The sequence below is a fragment of the Coturnix japonica genome, unplaced genomic scaffold, assembly GCF_054131305.1.
Source record: "Coturnix japonica strain WE unplaced genomic scaffold, WE-NBRP24 Scf039, whole genome shotgun sequence".
Taxonomy (NCBI): Eukaryota; Metazoa; Chordata; class Aves; order Galliformes; family Phasianidae; genus Coturnix; species Coturnix japonica.
This window is the reverse complement of record NW_028188942.1, coordinates 3,329,253-3,345,258: the sequence shown is the minus strand read 5'-3', so window position 1 is coordinate 3,345,258 and position 16,006 is coordinate 3,329,253. Positions and strand designations below refer to the sequence as shown.

The 16,006-nt window shown below is 45.7% G+C and overlaps 1 protein-coding gene across 2 annotated transcripts; it reads left to right on the top strand.

Moving 5' to 3' along the window:
* Positions 1-5,930: 5,930 nt before the first annotated feature.
* Positions 5,931-14,677, top strand: LOC146753267 (man(5)GlcNAc(2)-PP-dolichol translocation protein RFT1-like). 2 transcript variants are annotated; one of them, XM_085530898.1, is made up of 13 exons: positions 5,933-6,043; positions 6,162-6,247; positions 6,357-6,473; positions 6,861-7,050; positions 7,676-7,777; positions 8,222-8,356; positions 9,050-9,128; positions 9,399-9,449; positions 10,187-10,317; positions 11,440-11,584; positions 12,197-12,302; positions 13,378-13,627; positions 14,079-14,677. In XM_085530898.1, exons 1-13 carry the CDS (start codon positions 5,981-5,983, stop codon positions 14,241-14,243), a joined length of 1,620 nt encoding a protein of 539 aa, XP_085387024.1. In that variant the 5' UTR covers positions 5,933-5,980; the 3' UTR covers positions 14,244-14,677. The 2 variants fall into 2 exon arrangements, with proteins under 2 accessions (XP_085387023.1, XP_085387024.1); XM_085530897.1 differs by lacking the exons at positions 10,187-10,317; positions 12,197-12,302; positions 13,378-13,627; positions 14,079-14,677 and having other exon boundaries at positions 5,931-6,043; positions 9,050-9,449; positions 11,440-11,579.
* The last annotated feature ends 1,329 nt before the right edge of the window (positions 14,678-16,006 follow it).

Sequence of the window (16,006 nt, the reverse complement as noted above, 5' to 3'; positions counted from 1 at the left end):
GTTCCATGACTGCTGACGTTCTCAAGCCCCATAAATAGTCCGTGACTGCAAACACAAATTCAGATTTGTTAATCAGCCCAATCCCTGGAGAGAAATGGGAGAAAACTGTATCGCAGATACTGCATCCATCATTGGTGTCATTACTGTCGCTTCCTATTTGCTCTAATAAAGAGACAGAGACCTAGAAAAGGAGTCTAAGGCTGTGATTGGCAGCACAGGGAGGAACCTTTGCAAAATGGAGCCAGCTTGTTTCCAAGTCACTTCAAAACTAACAAGCTTTCTGCTACTTTTAGACTGCAAAATATGTAATGTCTCCTGTGCTCACCCTGATACACGGGGTGCTTTTATCGTCATTCTCATCACAGTCATGCTTTAAGAAACCTCAGAAATATTGTCTTATCTGTCATAAAATCTAACCTTTTATAATAGCTACCAAAACTCTTAATTCGTGGCTGCTCTGCTTCATAGCAGGATTATGGTTTCAATTTAAGAGGAAAGAAAAAAAAAGCAGTTTGCCCAAGATTAGTGACAAGAGGCAGCAGTTTCAGTAGCAGCTATAGCCATTAAGAGTGCTTTCTTGCTAAGCCCTGTCACCTTTCTTTTAAGACAAGTGTTTCTGCATCTTTTTGATCCTGTAGTCTATAAAACAGTACCATATTTATTTGGCACACTTGTGTTTTTCTTGTTAGTCAGATTTTTCTCCTTTCTAACTTGAAGGCTGTAAACTGTTTCCAGTCAGTCTGATGCTTAAGGGCCAGGAGCCTAATGAGAACAAACGAGAGGCTAAATTTTGCTTTTGCTTACAGTGGGTTTGTGCCAGAAAAACTCAGCTGAAGTTACTGGAGTAGAGTTACCCTTGTGCAAAGCCAGAGTAATAGAGTGACCTGGATTAATTCCACTCCATTAATTACAACTTTCCCTCTAGTCTGATTTTCTCATTTCAGCAGTAATAAAGGCTGGTAGCGAGAGGGACTATCAGAATGAAGACTATGGTTTTTCATTTCCACCTTACAAACGATGCTGACTTTCTGTGTGCTTTAGTGACCCGTTACCTTTCCTGTTCACAGCTGACTGTAACGTTCAGTCACCTTCAAATCACAAAACAGACACTGGACACTCAGCAGTGGAAAGGAATCAGAACAGATGGACATTTACATAGGTTAATAGCTGCTAAAAACAATTCACTGCAGCAGTTCTGGAATTAACTTTCCAGTAATTGTAGAGCTGCTTGAGAACCTGCATAATTTCAGAGTGCCACGTTTGGACCAGCAGCTGAGTGTCCATGTAGTAGAGCTATAGAACAGGGACTTCTCATTGTCAAGATTTAGTTGGACTGTGGATGGATTTGGAAGTCGAAAGCTGCTTGATTTCGGTCATCCTAGCACAGAAAACAGGCAGCTTTCCCAAAGACATCCAACCCAAGAACGTCAGTAAGGAAGAGTACAGAGCACTTTCTGCAGGCGGTGCTGCACAGACTTGGAGTAGTTGCTGGCACTCACTTGGCAGTTCTCTTCTGCAGGGATGAACCTGTCCACTGCCACGGACTGAGCCTGTTTATTAATACTGGGTGTGGGCACAGATTTTAACCATATTAAACCCAAACAACAAAAGCTAACTGTCGTTAACCTTCTTGGCCTGTATCCCTAAAACAGTTCTATCTAAAGCTGGAATACTCACGCCAGTAGGCAAGAGCAGCAAGGCAGGAGCAAGACTGTGGGTGGTGAGAACAGATGCAGCACGCAGAAATATTTTAATGCTGCAGTTTTACTTTAGCATGGAGGCGGGCTGTGTGTGTTTGGGCAATGCTGTGAGCCAGGAGAAGAGCCCCAGGCTGCCACCCACATTTGTCAGTATTCTCACAAGGGGAAAAAAGAGAATATTTTCTGTGGGGGGTGGGCTGAGGCCAAACACCCCATGGTGAGGCTGGGAGGAGTCTTTATAAAGTCTCAAATAGGTTGTGGATTTTTGGAGGGTTTCCTCCCCTGCCCCAAGTTTTTATGTGCATGTTTGTTTCACGGTTTGTGGTGGGTTGGCTTTTGTCAGATCTGCAGCATGGCTATTTCTGTACAAGTTATTAAACAGTAAAAAGGGAGAGAAAAGGAAGGCTGTTTTCAGTCTTGGAGGACTTTGTTACAAAAGCAAACATTAGAGTTTAATAGATTTTCACGGATGTGAAAACAGCTCCAGCAGGGGAGCTGAAGAGAGGATGGTGGATAAGATTCTGAAAGAGTTTTTGACTGCTCAGCCTCTGATCAAACCTGGCTGCTAACAGCATCAGTGGGGCCAAGCAATCACAGGTGTGTGTCTGTACACCACTTCCTTGTCTTCGAAGTACACAGTGCTTTGTGGGTATGTAAAAGGACCACGAATCTCTGAATGCTGCGTGCATCCTGGATGACTTCAATGAACGTTGGGTACTTTCCACTGTGCAGGTGTACGTGTGAGCTCTGATGCTCATCGTTTTATAATGCAACAGGAAAGATCTCAAGAACCCCTCTGTGAGTGAAGATCAGTCAGTCAAGACTGCTGTGATCTTTGTGACCTGACTGTCCTGGCTGCTTTCAAAAAGCACCGTAAGGATACTGGCTGTTAAACCCCTGTGCTGTATGACATGTGTGTGCTCCCTGCTTCTATACACAAGTCACTAAGCAGCGCGTCCCTCATTCCAGTGAGTGGCCATGTGAATTACTAGCAAAACTGCTCGTAGTTGTGGACAGCTCATCCTTGCTGTTTAGCTGAGAAGTTAAAGCAGTAAACTGAAAACATCATTTGTCCTTTCAGCCTCAGCTTTTTCAGTCTGTTTCCCAGAGAGGTGAAAGTAGCTGCGTTGGCTGCCTCAGTACATGTCTTCCCATGCATCTCCTGGGAGCACTGTGCAGAGTTCTACTTGTGCTTACTCTTTGCTTGGAGGAGGGAGCAGCCTTAATGAGTCCTGTGAGAGTCATTCTTAGGTTTTTGCCTTGGAAAACGAGAGGATCAGAGGCATGCTATGAAGGAGCTGGCGTGCTCCTTCAGTGACAGAAAGGGAGACAGATGGTGAGCTTTGGTTCTTGAAACCTCCATCCATTTCTGCAAGGAGAGGACATTCATTCTTTTAGGCTTTCTGCATTATTTCAGTCTCTAAATGCAGTTAACAGTTTCACTTAGTGAAGTGTGCTTTAATTCCTGTCCTGTGCCTTCCAGCTGTAATGCTTGAGCAGTGGAAATGCTGTGTTTTCCCCAGGGGGGGAAGACGGTCTTGTGAAGGACAAAGTGTTTGGGAACCATTGGGATGAAAAGGAAGTTCAGGAACCGCATGGCGTAAGTTTCAAAGAAAATCCCCAGGATGGTTTTTTAATCTTATAAAGGAATGATCTGCTCCACTTCTCCCTTATTTGTGACTTGTGTTTAGTTATGTCGGTGTGTGCTGTAAGGTGTGCTGCTTCAGTTGACGTTACCCAGGCTGAAAACACCAGAGGAGAGCAACAAGGATGAGACAGTATCGTGGAATACAGTGCAGTTTATAGCATGCATGTGCTGTACAAGCATTCTGACTATCAATATGCTTTCCTTGTTGTCCATAAAATTCCTCTCATTCACTTCCAGGAGAAGACTGGGAAGTCCTTCTTTTCCACGTGTTGTCTGTTCACCTTACAGACTGCATTGGAATAGTTAGACTGACATTTCTATTTATGCACAGCTGGGTACAGGATGGGCAGTAACACACGAAGCTGTCTCGGATTTGCCCACCTGGCTCTGGTGATGTCAGCACATTTCGGTCCCTGTAGCAGTTCAGTGCTGCTGGTTTTTGCACTCTGCCGGTCAAACACTTCAGAAATAGTTGCAGAGGAGAGTTCTGTGTTTTTTTGTTTTGAATCCACCTCGGTGTGTGTGGGGGAGGCAGCTCTCGGCCCTACACTGACTGCTTTGGCAGACCCATCCAGTTTCCTCTGTAGTGTTCTCCACATGTGGTTGTGAAATCCAGTGGCTGACCTCTTTTCTAAATACTGAGTCACCATTCTTTTAAAATAAGTGATGCCAGAATTCTCCCTTGTTTTCAGGACCTTTCTTTCTACTTCTGCAAGTATTGAGCATTTCTCCCTTGTCCATTCTGCACAATCACTTTTCAAGTAACTTTATTATTCTTTTTGCTTTACTGTGTTGTAGTGTAAGTAACTGTTTGGTTTGTCTTCCAAGCAAAAGATCTGCTAACAAAGACTGCTTTCCTTCAGCAATGCAGGAGCAGCCACCGAGGAGTGTGCTGTGCCCCACAGTTAGCACAGAGCGTGTTCTTCACGTGGGCACACCTTCTGTGTGTAGAACACGGACAGTAACGATGGTGTTAGCAAAGATGAAGTGTTCTGTTTTCTCAGTTCAGTTCTGAGCAAATAGCTGATATGTCTTCACTGCACTACCCAGCTGGAACCACCTGATGTCCTGCATTATTAACGTGGTTAAATGGTATTGCGTGTAAGTAAATGTCTTAGCTTGGCCTCTTGCTAACGATGCTAGACTTTGGCTCAGAGGTAAAAAGGGACCAAATGTAAGCCTGGGCTGCAAAACAGCCAGCAGACTGAATGAGTTCACTTTTTATTGGTGAGTCGTCATGTGCTTCAAGAAAATGACACGCAAAGCTCATAGCAGCCTCACATGGATTTGGTTGAAAAACCCTGTGTTGCACAGTGAAAAGGGCTGCTCACCCTTTTATCTGTATGGTTTAACAAGGCAAGTCTGATTTTGGGCCTCCCCTGTTGCAAATTACACATTCCACTCTCTGTACCGCTGATCTGATCTCATTGTTAAGCACCACAGTTCTCTCTTTTGTTTTAATAATCACACAAAGGTCTGGAAAAGTGCCATAATTCAATAAAAAAGCAAGGCTGACTTCATGGTTTCCTGGCTAGCTCTCTCCTAGGCTGCAGTGAACCTGCATATACCCTTCGGAAACGTTACTGACAACATTACGGGGTTTCGTTCTGTACAATGTAATGTTTGTGAGAGGATGAAGTGATTCAAGTCACAGGCTCGGGGTATGGTGTCACTGCAGTAGTCAGAAGTGGCATTTGTGCCTTGCTGCTCCCATAGGGATGCTGTGGGGCTCTGTTTCTGTTGGAAAGATTTCAGGTTCGCCACAGACAGAGAACAGGTTTTTGCTTTCTGTATTGTGCTTTCAGCATAATTGATCGCATCAGGTTTTGTGTGCGGATGGACAGGAGTTTGCTCCACATCAGACATGGAATGTTAGGAGTATGGTGTGCACGGAGGATGTCAGTGCTGGTTTAGCCTCAGATGTGGGGTCAGAGCCTCTTCTTTGAACCTCTCCACATTCCTCAGGATGCGATGGGAGTGTTCTACCGCTTAGAACAGCCTGAGGTGACTCCTGAAGTGTCTCTTACGATGAACCTTCGGTACTATTGGATTCTCAGAAAAGAGTCTTACATTTTAGGTAGGATGATAAGGCACAGATAAAATGAGGTGGTGAAGTTGTATTGTACGGGCTGCTCCAAAAGTAATGCCTGCCGTTTATTTCCATGGGAACTGCACCGGGTGCAAAGAGCACAACAGCACAGTTGTGTGGAGCAGTGTCAGCTACAAAGCGCCGTGTCTCAGCACTGTCACTACCAGCAGCTCCGTGTTTTGGCCAGCAAAGAACAAGAGCCGAATGCGGCGCTGCTAAAAGCTGCATGGCCAGATCTGGGGCTTTTCTTTCCTGTCCGTGCCCCCAGTGCTGCAATGCACCACATCACTGCGATGCACCACATCACTGCGCTCACACGCGCTGCTTGTGCTCCATCCACATTCACAAGTGGAGCTGGACGCCTCTGGCTGCCATTTCCCCGCACACTGAGGCCGTACATTGTATCGCTGCACACCCCGCTGTGTCACCCCGCCGCCACCTGCTGACAGGCACCACACGGGTCGGGTTCAGCTCTGCTGCCGTCCGCCCCCTCGTGACGTCATCGCGGCGCGACGCCGTCCTTCCGGCCGGTCGCTCGGTGTCATGGCGGCCGTCGGTGCTCTCCGTCAGACCGCCCGCCTGGCCTCGTCCAGCGCCCTGCTGCAGGTGCGGGCCGACCCGGGACCCCCGGCCCCGCCTCCTCCCGCTCCTCGCCCTCCTGGGCGGCGCCCGCGGGAGCCGGCCCGGCCCCCCGGCAGCGCTTTCCTCCCCCGTTCCCCCGCAGGTGCTGTTCCGGGCGGTCACCTTCGGGCTGAACGCGCTGATGCTGCGCTACCTGTCCAGGGAGCTCCTCGGCGTCGTCAGCGTGAGGTGACGCCGCGCTGCCTCGGCAATGGGAGCTGCCGGGAACCGCCTCTGGTGGCCGGGTTTCCTTGGCACGGAGCGGGGCCGACCCCGTGTCCCGTCGTGTCTCCCGCAGGCTGACGCTGCTCTATTCCACCGCGGTGTTCCTGGCCAGGGAGGCGTTCCGCAGGGCCTGCTTGAGCGGCGGCGCGGAGCGGAGCTGGGCCGCGACCATCAACCTGCTGTGGCTGACGTGAGAGCGGCTCCGCTTTGCTTTAGAGCTCACTCCTGGTTCCGGCTGGAGGAGGCGGCGGGTCCTGCAGCGGGACCTGCACGAGGCGGCCCGTGTCTGCAGCCCGTGTCTGCACTGCATGCCGTGCATGTTTTCTTCTGCTGACTCCACTGCCGTTGCCTGGAAGGCTCACTGTAACAGTTACATTGGGGCTGTCAGACTCATAGCTGCAAGTAGTAGCTCGCACTGACAGGTTTTACACCAAAACTTGTAGCTACAATAGCAATGAGTTTGTCTGATCTCTTTCGACATATGTAAAGTACAGCAGCGTGGGAAATTTGAATCAGATTTTCTCTTGTTCTTTTTTCTGCTGAAGGAAACCTGACTGTTTTTACATTAACTTTTTAGAGTCCCTCTTGGTGTCTTCTGGTCTGTTTTCCTGGGCTTCGTCTGGCTGCACGTACTTGAAGTTCCGGATCCATCCGTGGTTCCTCACTATCAGGCTGGCGTGGTGGCGTTTGGCCTCTCTGCAGTTGTTGAGCTTCTAGGGGAGCCATTCTGGGTTTTAGCCCAGGCTCACCTGTTTGTAAGGCTTAAGGTTAGTAGGGAAGCTGTGAGCATAGGGCTGTGTGGGACGGAGAAACTTCGTGCTGAAAAAGTGACGTAATGGAAATGAAGACCAGATTCCTGAACTGGATCTGTGCATGTTCAGGGGTGCTTAAAAAACAAATGAAGCTATGGGTTGCTTCGTGCTGTACGATGTAGTCATAATGTATTTGTAACGTTAATTTGCTCCTGTTTAAAAAAGGAAGTTAATTTGTTTAGAAGTTACCTCCCTAATGCTCATTAAATGTATAATCACAAGTGTTGCTCAGAGGGAGGCACAGACGCCTTCCACACTTCTGCTTTTCACTGTCGGTGTGAGGCTGTGAAATGCAGCAGCTGGGGTCACGATTGTGCCAAGCAGGATTTACTCCCATGTGGGTCCCACACAAGGGAGCGGGGCAGTGTGATGGGGGAAAAGTGCCCTATAAGACTTGAGAATGTGCAGAGATGCTGCAGCGTGAGGTGGTCAATGCAGCAGCAGAACTGTGGTAGCCACACTGACTGTGAATGCCTTACAGGTCCTTTGTGGGTTGTGTGTGTGAAACTGGAGTGCTTTGCCTTCCTGTAGGTGGTTAAGCTGGCAAAAATGAGCGTTGTCTATTTTCTCTTTCTTGAAGGTAATTGCTGAAAGCCTTTCGATAGTGTCAAAATGCACTTTGACAGTTATCTTAGTCATCCTTTATCCGCAATGGGGCCTTCACATTTTTTCCTTGGCTCAGGTAAGTTTCCTGTATTCTGTATATAAATTCTTGCTCTGAAATGTTCTTTGCTGCTGTCTGTGACATTTAACCTGCTAGATAACACTGAGGAGGTGAGAGAATGTTCCTCCGAGGTGAGGGTTTAAATGTGAAGGATTTTGGTGATAGACGTTACTTGGCGCGTTGAGCCCAGTCAGTTTAATGGGCACCTTTGTTGTGTGCCTAAAGGTACATTTTGTGAATAAGGTTGTTACGTTGTGTGTGCTTTAGCTGTTCTTGAGGGCAGAGGGCTGTGATGCTGATCTGCTGATTAAAATGAATTTAAATCAACAGTACTCTGTGTGTGGGGAGGGGAGTTACAGTAACGCCTTCAGCTAGGTTCAGAGTTGACAGGAGGAAGAACTGCCTTCACTTCTCACTGAGTTCTCACTCATTCTTTGTTTTTTTCCTTCCTTGTCTTTCCAGCTTTTGTACACCAGTGTTCTGGTGCTGTGCTATGTGGTTTGTTTTGCAAAGTTCTTGGGGTCTCCTGAAGCAACAAAGAAGTCATTTCCGATTACAAGAATGAAAGGCCTGTTACCTAACTGGATGGCAGATAAGGTGGGTCACACAGTTCATTCTTAAGTCTTTGACGAGAGCGCTTTGAAAACTGGAGTTGATGGAGTGACTGAGAGATTATTTCTGCTCCTGGACACCATGGCTGGTTAGGAAGCATGGTTGCATAAAATTCCATTCACAGTTGTTGCATTCAAATCCTTGTCAGAAAACCACAGTGAACCTGGAGCTCTTTGTTTCTGGGCCTCGTTGGCTGCCTCATCTGTTGATTGGAGATGGAACATTTACAGTGTTAAAGGGAGTGAGCTGGTATCAGGTAGAAGAGAATCCAGGGTTGTCTTACAGAGCTGGTACTTCAACTTCTCCTCAGACAGAACGTGGTGGTGCACAGCGTCCTGCAGATACTCAGATCTCTGATGTCCTCCAAAAAGGAAATGGGGCAAAGAAAGAAATGAAAAGGCAAAGATGAGGAAGAGACTGAGAGATTGAGGACATGAAGGCAGTTCTGTCTTGTGAGGCTTGCAGGAGTGCTTTGAAGAGCACTGAAAGATGTACAGTACTGTGAGGGGCAGAGTTATATTGGTCTGCTAAACAACTTTTCCCCCTCTCTGGTTACTGTTGAGTGATTTACTCTGTAGAAAACTTATGCAGTTCCTTTGTGTATCTGCAAAGATGGTGATTTTCCACAAGGGAGAAAGTCAGCCAGATCAGGGTGACGCTGCTTCTTTGATTTTGCAGGCTTTCCTTAACTGGAAGGAAGCATGGCTGACTTGGAGCTTCTTCAAACAGTCCTTCCTGAAGCCGATTTTGACAGAGGGTGAGGCTCGATGTGTGGGAATGCTGGGGGAAGGAAAGTGGATACAGGTCACAAAATGGACAAGGAGCCTGGGAAGGCTGGGAGGGGATGGTGGTCAGAGCGGCACCAGCAGGTGTTGGCAACCCAGGTGCAGTTACGGAAGGTTTGTGGAGGATCAGAACTGTACCGTCCTGCTGGACATGTCTCTGGAATGCGTCCTGTTAGCAGGGCCTGGACACACACGGGGAGAGATGTGGGGGTTTGTCCTTACTTCTGTGTTTTCAACTTCAGGTGAGCGATACGTGATGACTTTTCTGAATGTGATAAACTTTGGCGATCAGGGTGAGTGTGGCGATGCTGTGCAACAATGACATCATTTTCTAGTTGCTCCTTTTTGTCTGCTTCTGAAAATACTGAAAATATTAGAAACCATTTGAAAATAACATGAAAATGTTGGAGGATTTCAGTGGCGCTGGGACGTTGAGGTGCATTTCAGAGAATGATGGGTAAATGGTTATTAAATATAACACACACCAAAAAACAAGAAACAAAACCAGAGCAACTTGTTTGAGGGTCGTGGATTTAAGGAATGCTTCTCCCTTGGATCAAAACTTGGCAGTTGTGCCTCTTCTGCTGTGCGTCTTGTTTCTGTTTTAAAAACTTGGAAGGAGGCAGCATAGTATCTGATACATTGCAGTTCCTTCTCTTCATTTTCTTGGCCCTGTTGTCTTCCTTTGCAGTCTGTTAGCTGTTACAGCAGGAACACTGTTGTTTGTAGCATCACATCTCCAACTGAATGTGCTCCATAAAAGCAGTGTCCTTACAGAGTAATGAATGGCAGCAGCAGCTCAGGTGACAGCACTGGCTGCGCCACAGGCTGATTCTCTTGCATCTGGATCTTTTATCTTCCTCTGTAGTAAGAACTGAAGGGGCTGCCTGGGGGTGTCTGGGGCTATTGCTAGATTTGCTCTAATGCTGCATTAAGTTCCACTGGTTCTCTCTTTGTTTATCAGAAATGTGGAATAGGAATTTGTGTCAGAAAAAAAGTGACAGCTTGTTGGTGTGTTTTGTTTGTGAAGGTGTGTATGATATCGTGAATAATCTTGGGTCGCTGGTGGCCAGGTTCATCTTTTTGCCTATTGAAGAGAGTTTTTATGTCTTTTTCGCTCAAGTATTGGAAAGAGGGAAGAATGTAAAGGATCAGAAGCAGGTACGTTTGTTAGTATTGGTTCCACATGAAATGCTTACCTTCTGTTGGAGATCAGTTGTATCAGGAGTGTGACTGACGTGTGTTTAAATTACTGAGTGTAAAGATATTTGGAAAGAAACTTGAAGTGGAGACCATGCCGAAGGAGTCTGGACAAAAAGCAAATGGATAAAAAGGTAGCGAAGTAGGAGTTACGAGGTGCAATGACATAATGCTGCATTGTCTGGTAATTGAAGTTAAAATCCTCTACTCCAACAGCATGGTGCTTGTGCACCATGTCTGTGCAGCTGTGCTGAGGCAATTACTGTAGGTTCAATCTCTTTCCAGCAAATAAGTGGCACTTGACAATATTTGACTGACTTGAAAATACAACAGGCTGGTAAGCATTGAGCGCTTCAGAGGGTGCCCTTTCCAGAGGAAGACAGCTGTGTTTTGGCTGAGCTTTGGGATTGTTTGCGCAGTAACGATGGTTACATGAAGGAGAGGTTTCTGTATGCTCTAGAAGAAATTCTTGGTCAGATAGGAAGGTCCCAGTCAGCCAAGTGTCGTGTCTCACGTTAATGGTAGGCTGACAGAGGTGTACCTGTGTGTGTGTTTGACGTGGAGTGTTCATGGTGTGTTTGTGTGTGGGCTTATCCCGTGCACCTGGCAGGAGGTTTGACTCCTCATGAGGGGTGTGGGCAGCTGCATCTTACCATGTACAGAACTCACAAGTGGCTCCTTATGCTGTGGCGAAACTTGTAGTCCAGTGTAACAATGAAGACGTGGCCCTTTTGGTGATTCAGGCTGTGGCCCTGGGCAAATGCTGTGCTTTTCTTTGCTATTTACTGGCTGCTGTTTGCCCCTTTCCTTAAGCCCTGAAACAGAGCTGTCAATGGCTGATCTTTGTTGAGAGTTCTGCATATAATACGGAAGAGAATAAGAATACCTGAGCACAGCTGGAAGCCAGGACCAAGTGTGTAGTTGTGTCAATACCAAAAAATAGTCTTGGCTGTGCCTTGCATTGTGCCAGTGGACTTTTTCCCCCTGGAACAGTTTCTCTTGGTGACAGCAGCAGTTGTGCTGGTTCTAGTTCGTGTAATTGACTGCTGGGTTTTGTTGTTTTGTTTCTGTTTTTTTCTCCAGGATGATGTTGCTATGGCTTCGAATGTGTTAGAACTGCTGTTGAAGCTGGTGCTTCTGATTGGCCTTACCATTGCTGTTTTTGGATGTGCCTTTTCTCAGCTGGCTCTGGATATTTATGGAGGTTCAATGCTCAGTTCTGGAACAGGTAAAAAGCTTTAGCTGTGTTTTTTGTTTCTCAGCTCTGTTCTGAGCTCTTGGCTCGGTCAGCTTTCTGTCTGAAAAAAATCAGCTCAGGTTAAAAGGAGCTTCAAGTAGCCTCATTCTGGTAGAATTATTTGATTGCTTTGCCCTCCTGTAGATGCATGCATTTAGAATATTCCAACTGTAGCACCACAGCTCCCAAAGTTACCTGCAGGGATGCTTGCAGAGGCTGGAATGTAGCCCAGCAGTAGTTTTAACAATATTAGGAGGTTTACAAGGAAGGAAGGATAAAGCATTGGCTTTTCCTGACTTGTGTCACGTGTACCAGCTTATGGCCCAATAAATACAACCACCACTTTTGTGGAGGAGATCTTGTCTGTTACATTAATAGCTGCTGCCGCCTTGTACTTTGTGTTTGGGTTCCCCTTGCTTTGTTTATTCTGTTTGTCATCTTGTCAAGATGTCCAGACCAGAAGCTTCTCAAAGGGACACAGAAGTTGCTGTTATCATCGGTGATAATGTTACAGCTTCTGTTGTGGAGTATGAAACTGTGGCTTTATAAAAGAAATAATGATCTCTTTATCCTTGTAATGCTGCTGTCTTTATTTTGTTGTAGGTCCCGATCTTCTCCGGTGCTACTCGTTGTATGTCCTATTTCTTGCTGTCAATGGAGTAACAGAATGTTTCACGTTTGCTTCGATGTGCAAAGAAGAAGTGGACAGGTGAGGAGTACCCCCAGTGCATCTGTGTGTGATTTGCATGGAGTTAAGCATGCAAATGGGGAACAATTGTTCTGCTTGGATATTCGCTTGGAAATGCTTTTCTGTTACTGAGAAGGCAGTTTCTTTTTGCAGTCGTTTTAAGGACTGTGTGCAGACCTCGATGTAAAAGCTTTAGTTTAAACCTTTGGGTAAAAAGGATCCGAACTGACAAGGTTATTAGCTTTTAATACACAGCAAACTGGGAAAGTAATTTAATGTGAAGTCTTATTTTCTGTACATGTACGTGAATAGAAGCTTCAGTTTTTAAGGTGGACTGTTATGTTAAACTCCTTAAAGTCTTGCAGCTGTTAAAACTTCTCAGTCACAGTTTCTATAGATCACATTTGGGATGACATGAGTTCAGTGGTTTATCGGCCTTGAGGAGAGCTCTGGACAAGATGACTTCCTGTGATGTTTTGCAGCCTGGATGTTTTCTTGGTTCTCTGTTGTGGTGTGTTGGCACTGCAACCTGATGGCTGCCATCGGACTTGTTTCACTTCTGTGGCTGTTGTCTATTACAGCTCTGTTCCAAATTAATTAGGCCTTTATTTTTTTTAGGTCATTAATTAAAAGAGATCCTCTTTTAGCAGTTTAGCAATTGAGCAATTCTTTTTAGACGTGCAAGGACTGCTTTTGTCCCCCTTTCCAAGTGTGATCTTCTCTTTAAAGCCACTGTTTGGAGCAGGACTAAGTGTCACCCTATTGAGCGTTATTGTTCTTCAGTACCGAATAGAGAAGGAAAAAGTCCTCAGTGTTTGATACTGCTAATTATTGTTAGTAGGTTTTCTGAAGTGAATGCACAGGTGAATAGTAGGATAGAATTTCCTTCACTTAAAGTAGTTGTTGGTTTAGTTTACTCAACGTATTTTTCATTCTTGTGCTGCATTTCTTTTCTCAGCCTTGCCGGCTGTTAGCAGATGACAGGAGTTGTTGCTCCCATGTTTTAGAAAGCGAATGGATTTTTATCTTCTGAAAATGAGTTTAGTAATTAAATAGTGCAACTGCATATGTTGTTTATATTGTTTCTTCTTCCTAGGTACAATTTTGTTATGCTGGCCTTGTCCTTCGTGTTCCTGTGCATCTCTTATTTCTTGACCCGCTGGCACGGAAGTGTTGGCTTCATCCTTGCCAACTGCTTTAATATGGGTATTCGCATTGCTCACAGCATCCAGTACATCTATGAGTACTTCAAGGAAAGCTCCTACAGACCTTTGACAGGCTTGCTTCCCTCACCGTTTTTAATACTCGCTTATGTCATAAGTGGAGGAATTACTGTTTATTCAGAGGTAAGTATCTGCCTCGGGATGTTCCTTTCACTGCGGAGGTTTGTCAGATGGCTTCATTACCAGAAGGAAAGAAATATTATCAACAGGAAAGGCTTACAACCATAGCCTTGGAGATTTCCATTACATCTTGCAAGGCTGCGTATAGATCTATTAAAAATGAGACAAAGACATGCAATTATATTGATCTTCAGATGTGTGCCTGCTTGCCTTCTCCAGGTGGCAGAGAACTGTGTACCTAATGAGTCAGACAGTTCTGCTGGCCATCTGTATATCCACATTCTTAGTTCTTGGTAATTGATGGTGATAGTGCAAAGAAATGGTCACTAAAGATTCGGTTAAAAAAATAAAAAAGCAGTGCAGGGGGAATAAAACAACAACATCTATCATGTATGTAGCTGGCCTACCTTGTGCCAACTGGTTTTCCTTCAGTTGCTGGTTTCCTTTGTTTTAGGCATTCTTCTGCTGCGATAAGGGTTGGATGTCAAGGCTGATTCACATCAGCATTGGGGCGCTGTGCTTTGCAGCTACCACCATTACCATGTTCTGCACAGAGACCAAGCTGGTCCACTTTGTCAGAAGCCAGTTCCTCTCCCAGTATATGAAGAAAGGAACATGAAATGCTCGTGGGCAGAATAATTCTTGTTCGTGGCTGCAGTTATGGAGGGTTGTATTCTTTGCACGGGTCTGCCTGGATAAAGGTTTCCACATGAGTTTGTTGGAAGTATTGATAGTGACAGTATAAGTGGTTGCTGACTAAACTACTCTGTACAGTGAAAGAGAGCCGAGTAATTTTCTCTTCATGCATCATTCGTTCTTAGCTTTTCTTCCAACAGCCTCGTTGGTGATGAAGGTCTGTAGTGCACCTGCCTGACATGAACTGATGGCCAGAATTAATGTGGGGAGCTCCCATTCTTACTGGTAGGGAGACATATATGAAGGCATTGTATGGCTTACGTCTTAATTAACATGTAATTAAGAATACCCTTATTGAGGATGGTGGGCTGTTGAAAAAGTTAGCAAAGAAATGGTTTGATGTTGAAAAACAAAAACCAAAACCTGAAGCAAACACTGGAGCGAGGACCAAGCACGAAACCAGTACCAAAGTGGAACGTAATGCAGCGCAGAAAAACCTGAGTTATCGGTGCCCTGAAGTGAGAAGCATTAAACAGACAGTTCTGGCACTTGCAGGGAAGCTACTGGAATATGCAGCGTGTCCAAGTCCAAGCTGGCTGTGTGAGTTTACTTCTGTCAGCATCATTCATGTAAGGAGAGAATCGATTAGCTTGTCAGAAATGCTCTGAAGCTTTTCTCTAGACAGAAGTGTGGTGGGTTTTTGAGCAGTGCCGAACAACAGCTGTGAATTACAGTCACGTCCAAGTTCCAGAAGGTAGAGTTAAATATCATTGACTTCACTGCTGTTCTGTTCCTACCTGAGGTGATCAGTGCAGTTATGAGCAGATTTGTCTCGCCTTTCTGCAAAGTGGAACGTTGTGTATGTTGAATGAGATTTCCTTCTGGGTTTGTGCATGTTGGATCTCTTGCTTTTGGATTAAAAAAATGCTGCTTTTTCTTACAACGAGGTTTTTCATCTGGTTGCTCCTTTTTGTGTTTGTTATAAACCTTTGTGTTGATTTAATTTATTGAAAATGTCAATGCTCAGAAGCAATAAAGCATTGAATTTTGTTTCCTAAGGGCGCCATGTCGTATTGCTGGTCTAAGATGTGACTTCAGAGCATACGAGCAGCACGTTGTAACAACCAGCATTCCCTTCACATGGTTTGAGTGGAGCAGGAAATGCCGAGTGTGCTGAGACGTACAGCATGAAGACTTCACTGTCATCACATAGCAAACTCCACAGGTCCTGAGACAGCTCTAGAAGCATCTTCACTTCCAATGGCAGTGAGGAGTTGGTACCAATGGACAGAGCTGACGGGGTGAAATGCTTTCTGGTATCACTGTGGTACCGTTAGAAATGTTTGGTTCTGTTAGAAATGTTTTCTTAACTGTCGCCTCCAAATCCGGCGACAAGTCAAGGCTGCGTGTGAAAGTACCGTGCCTCCGCACATGGGGAACAGATGAGACTCACACACAGTGCGTAATGCCAAAAGAACGAATTTAATGCCTTGCAACAAATAGTATATACCGGTACATGTGACCGCCGCCATCAGGTACTTGTGACCTCCCTGACTCCAGCCCAGGTGCACCCAACAGCTTTGTCTCAAGTGATGCACGGTCATAGTTTACAAATCCTGATGAGCGGGCTGAAAGGAAGTGATCACACTATGATACAGGAACATCCCCTTCACCCGAGATTTCTGTCCAGGTTTTGTCTTCTCCAATTTAGAAAAGGCTCATTGGTAGGCTAACAGCATTGTAACC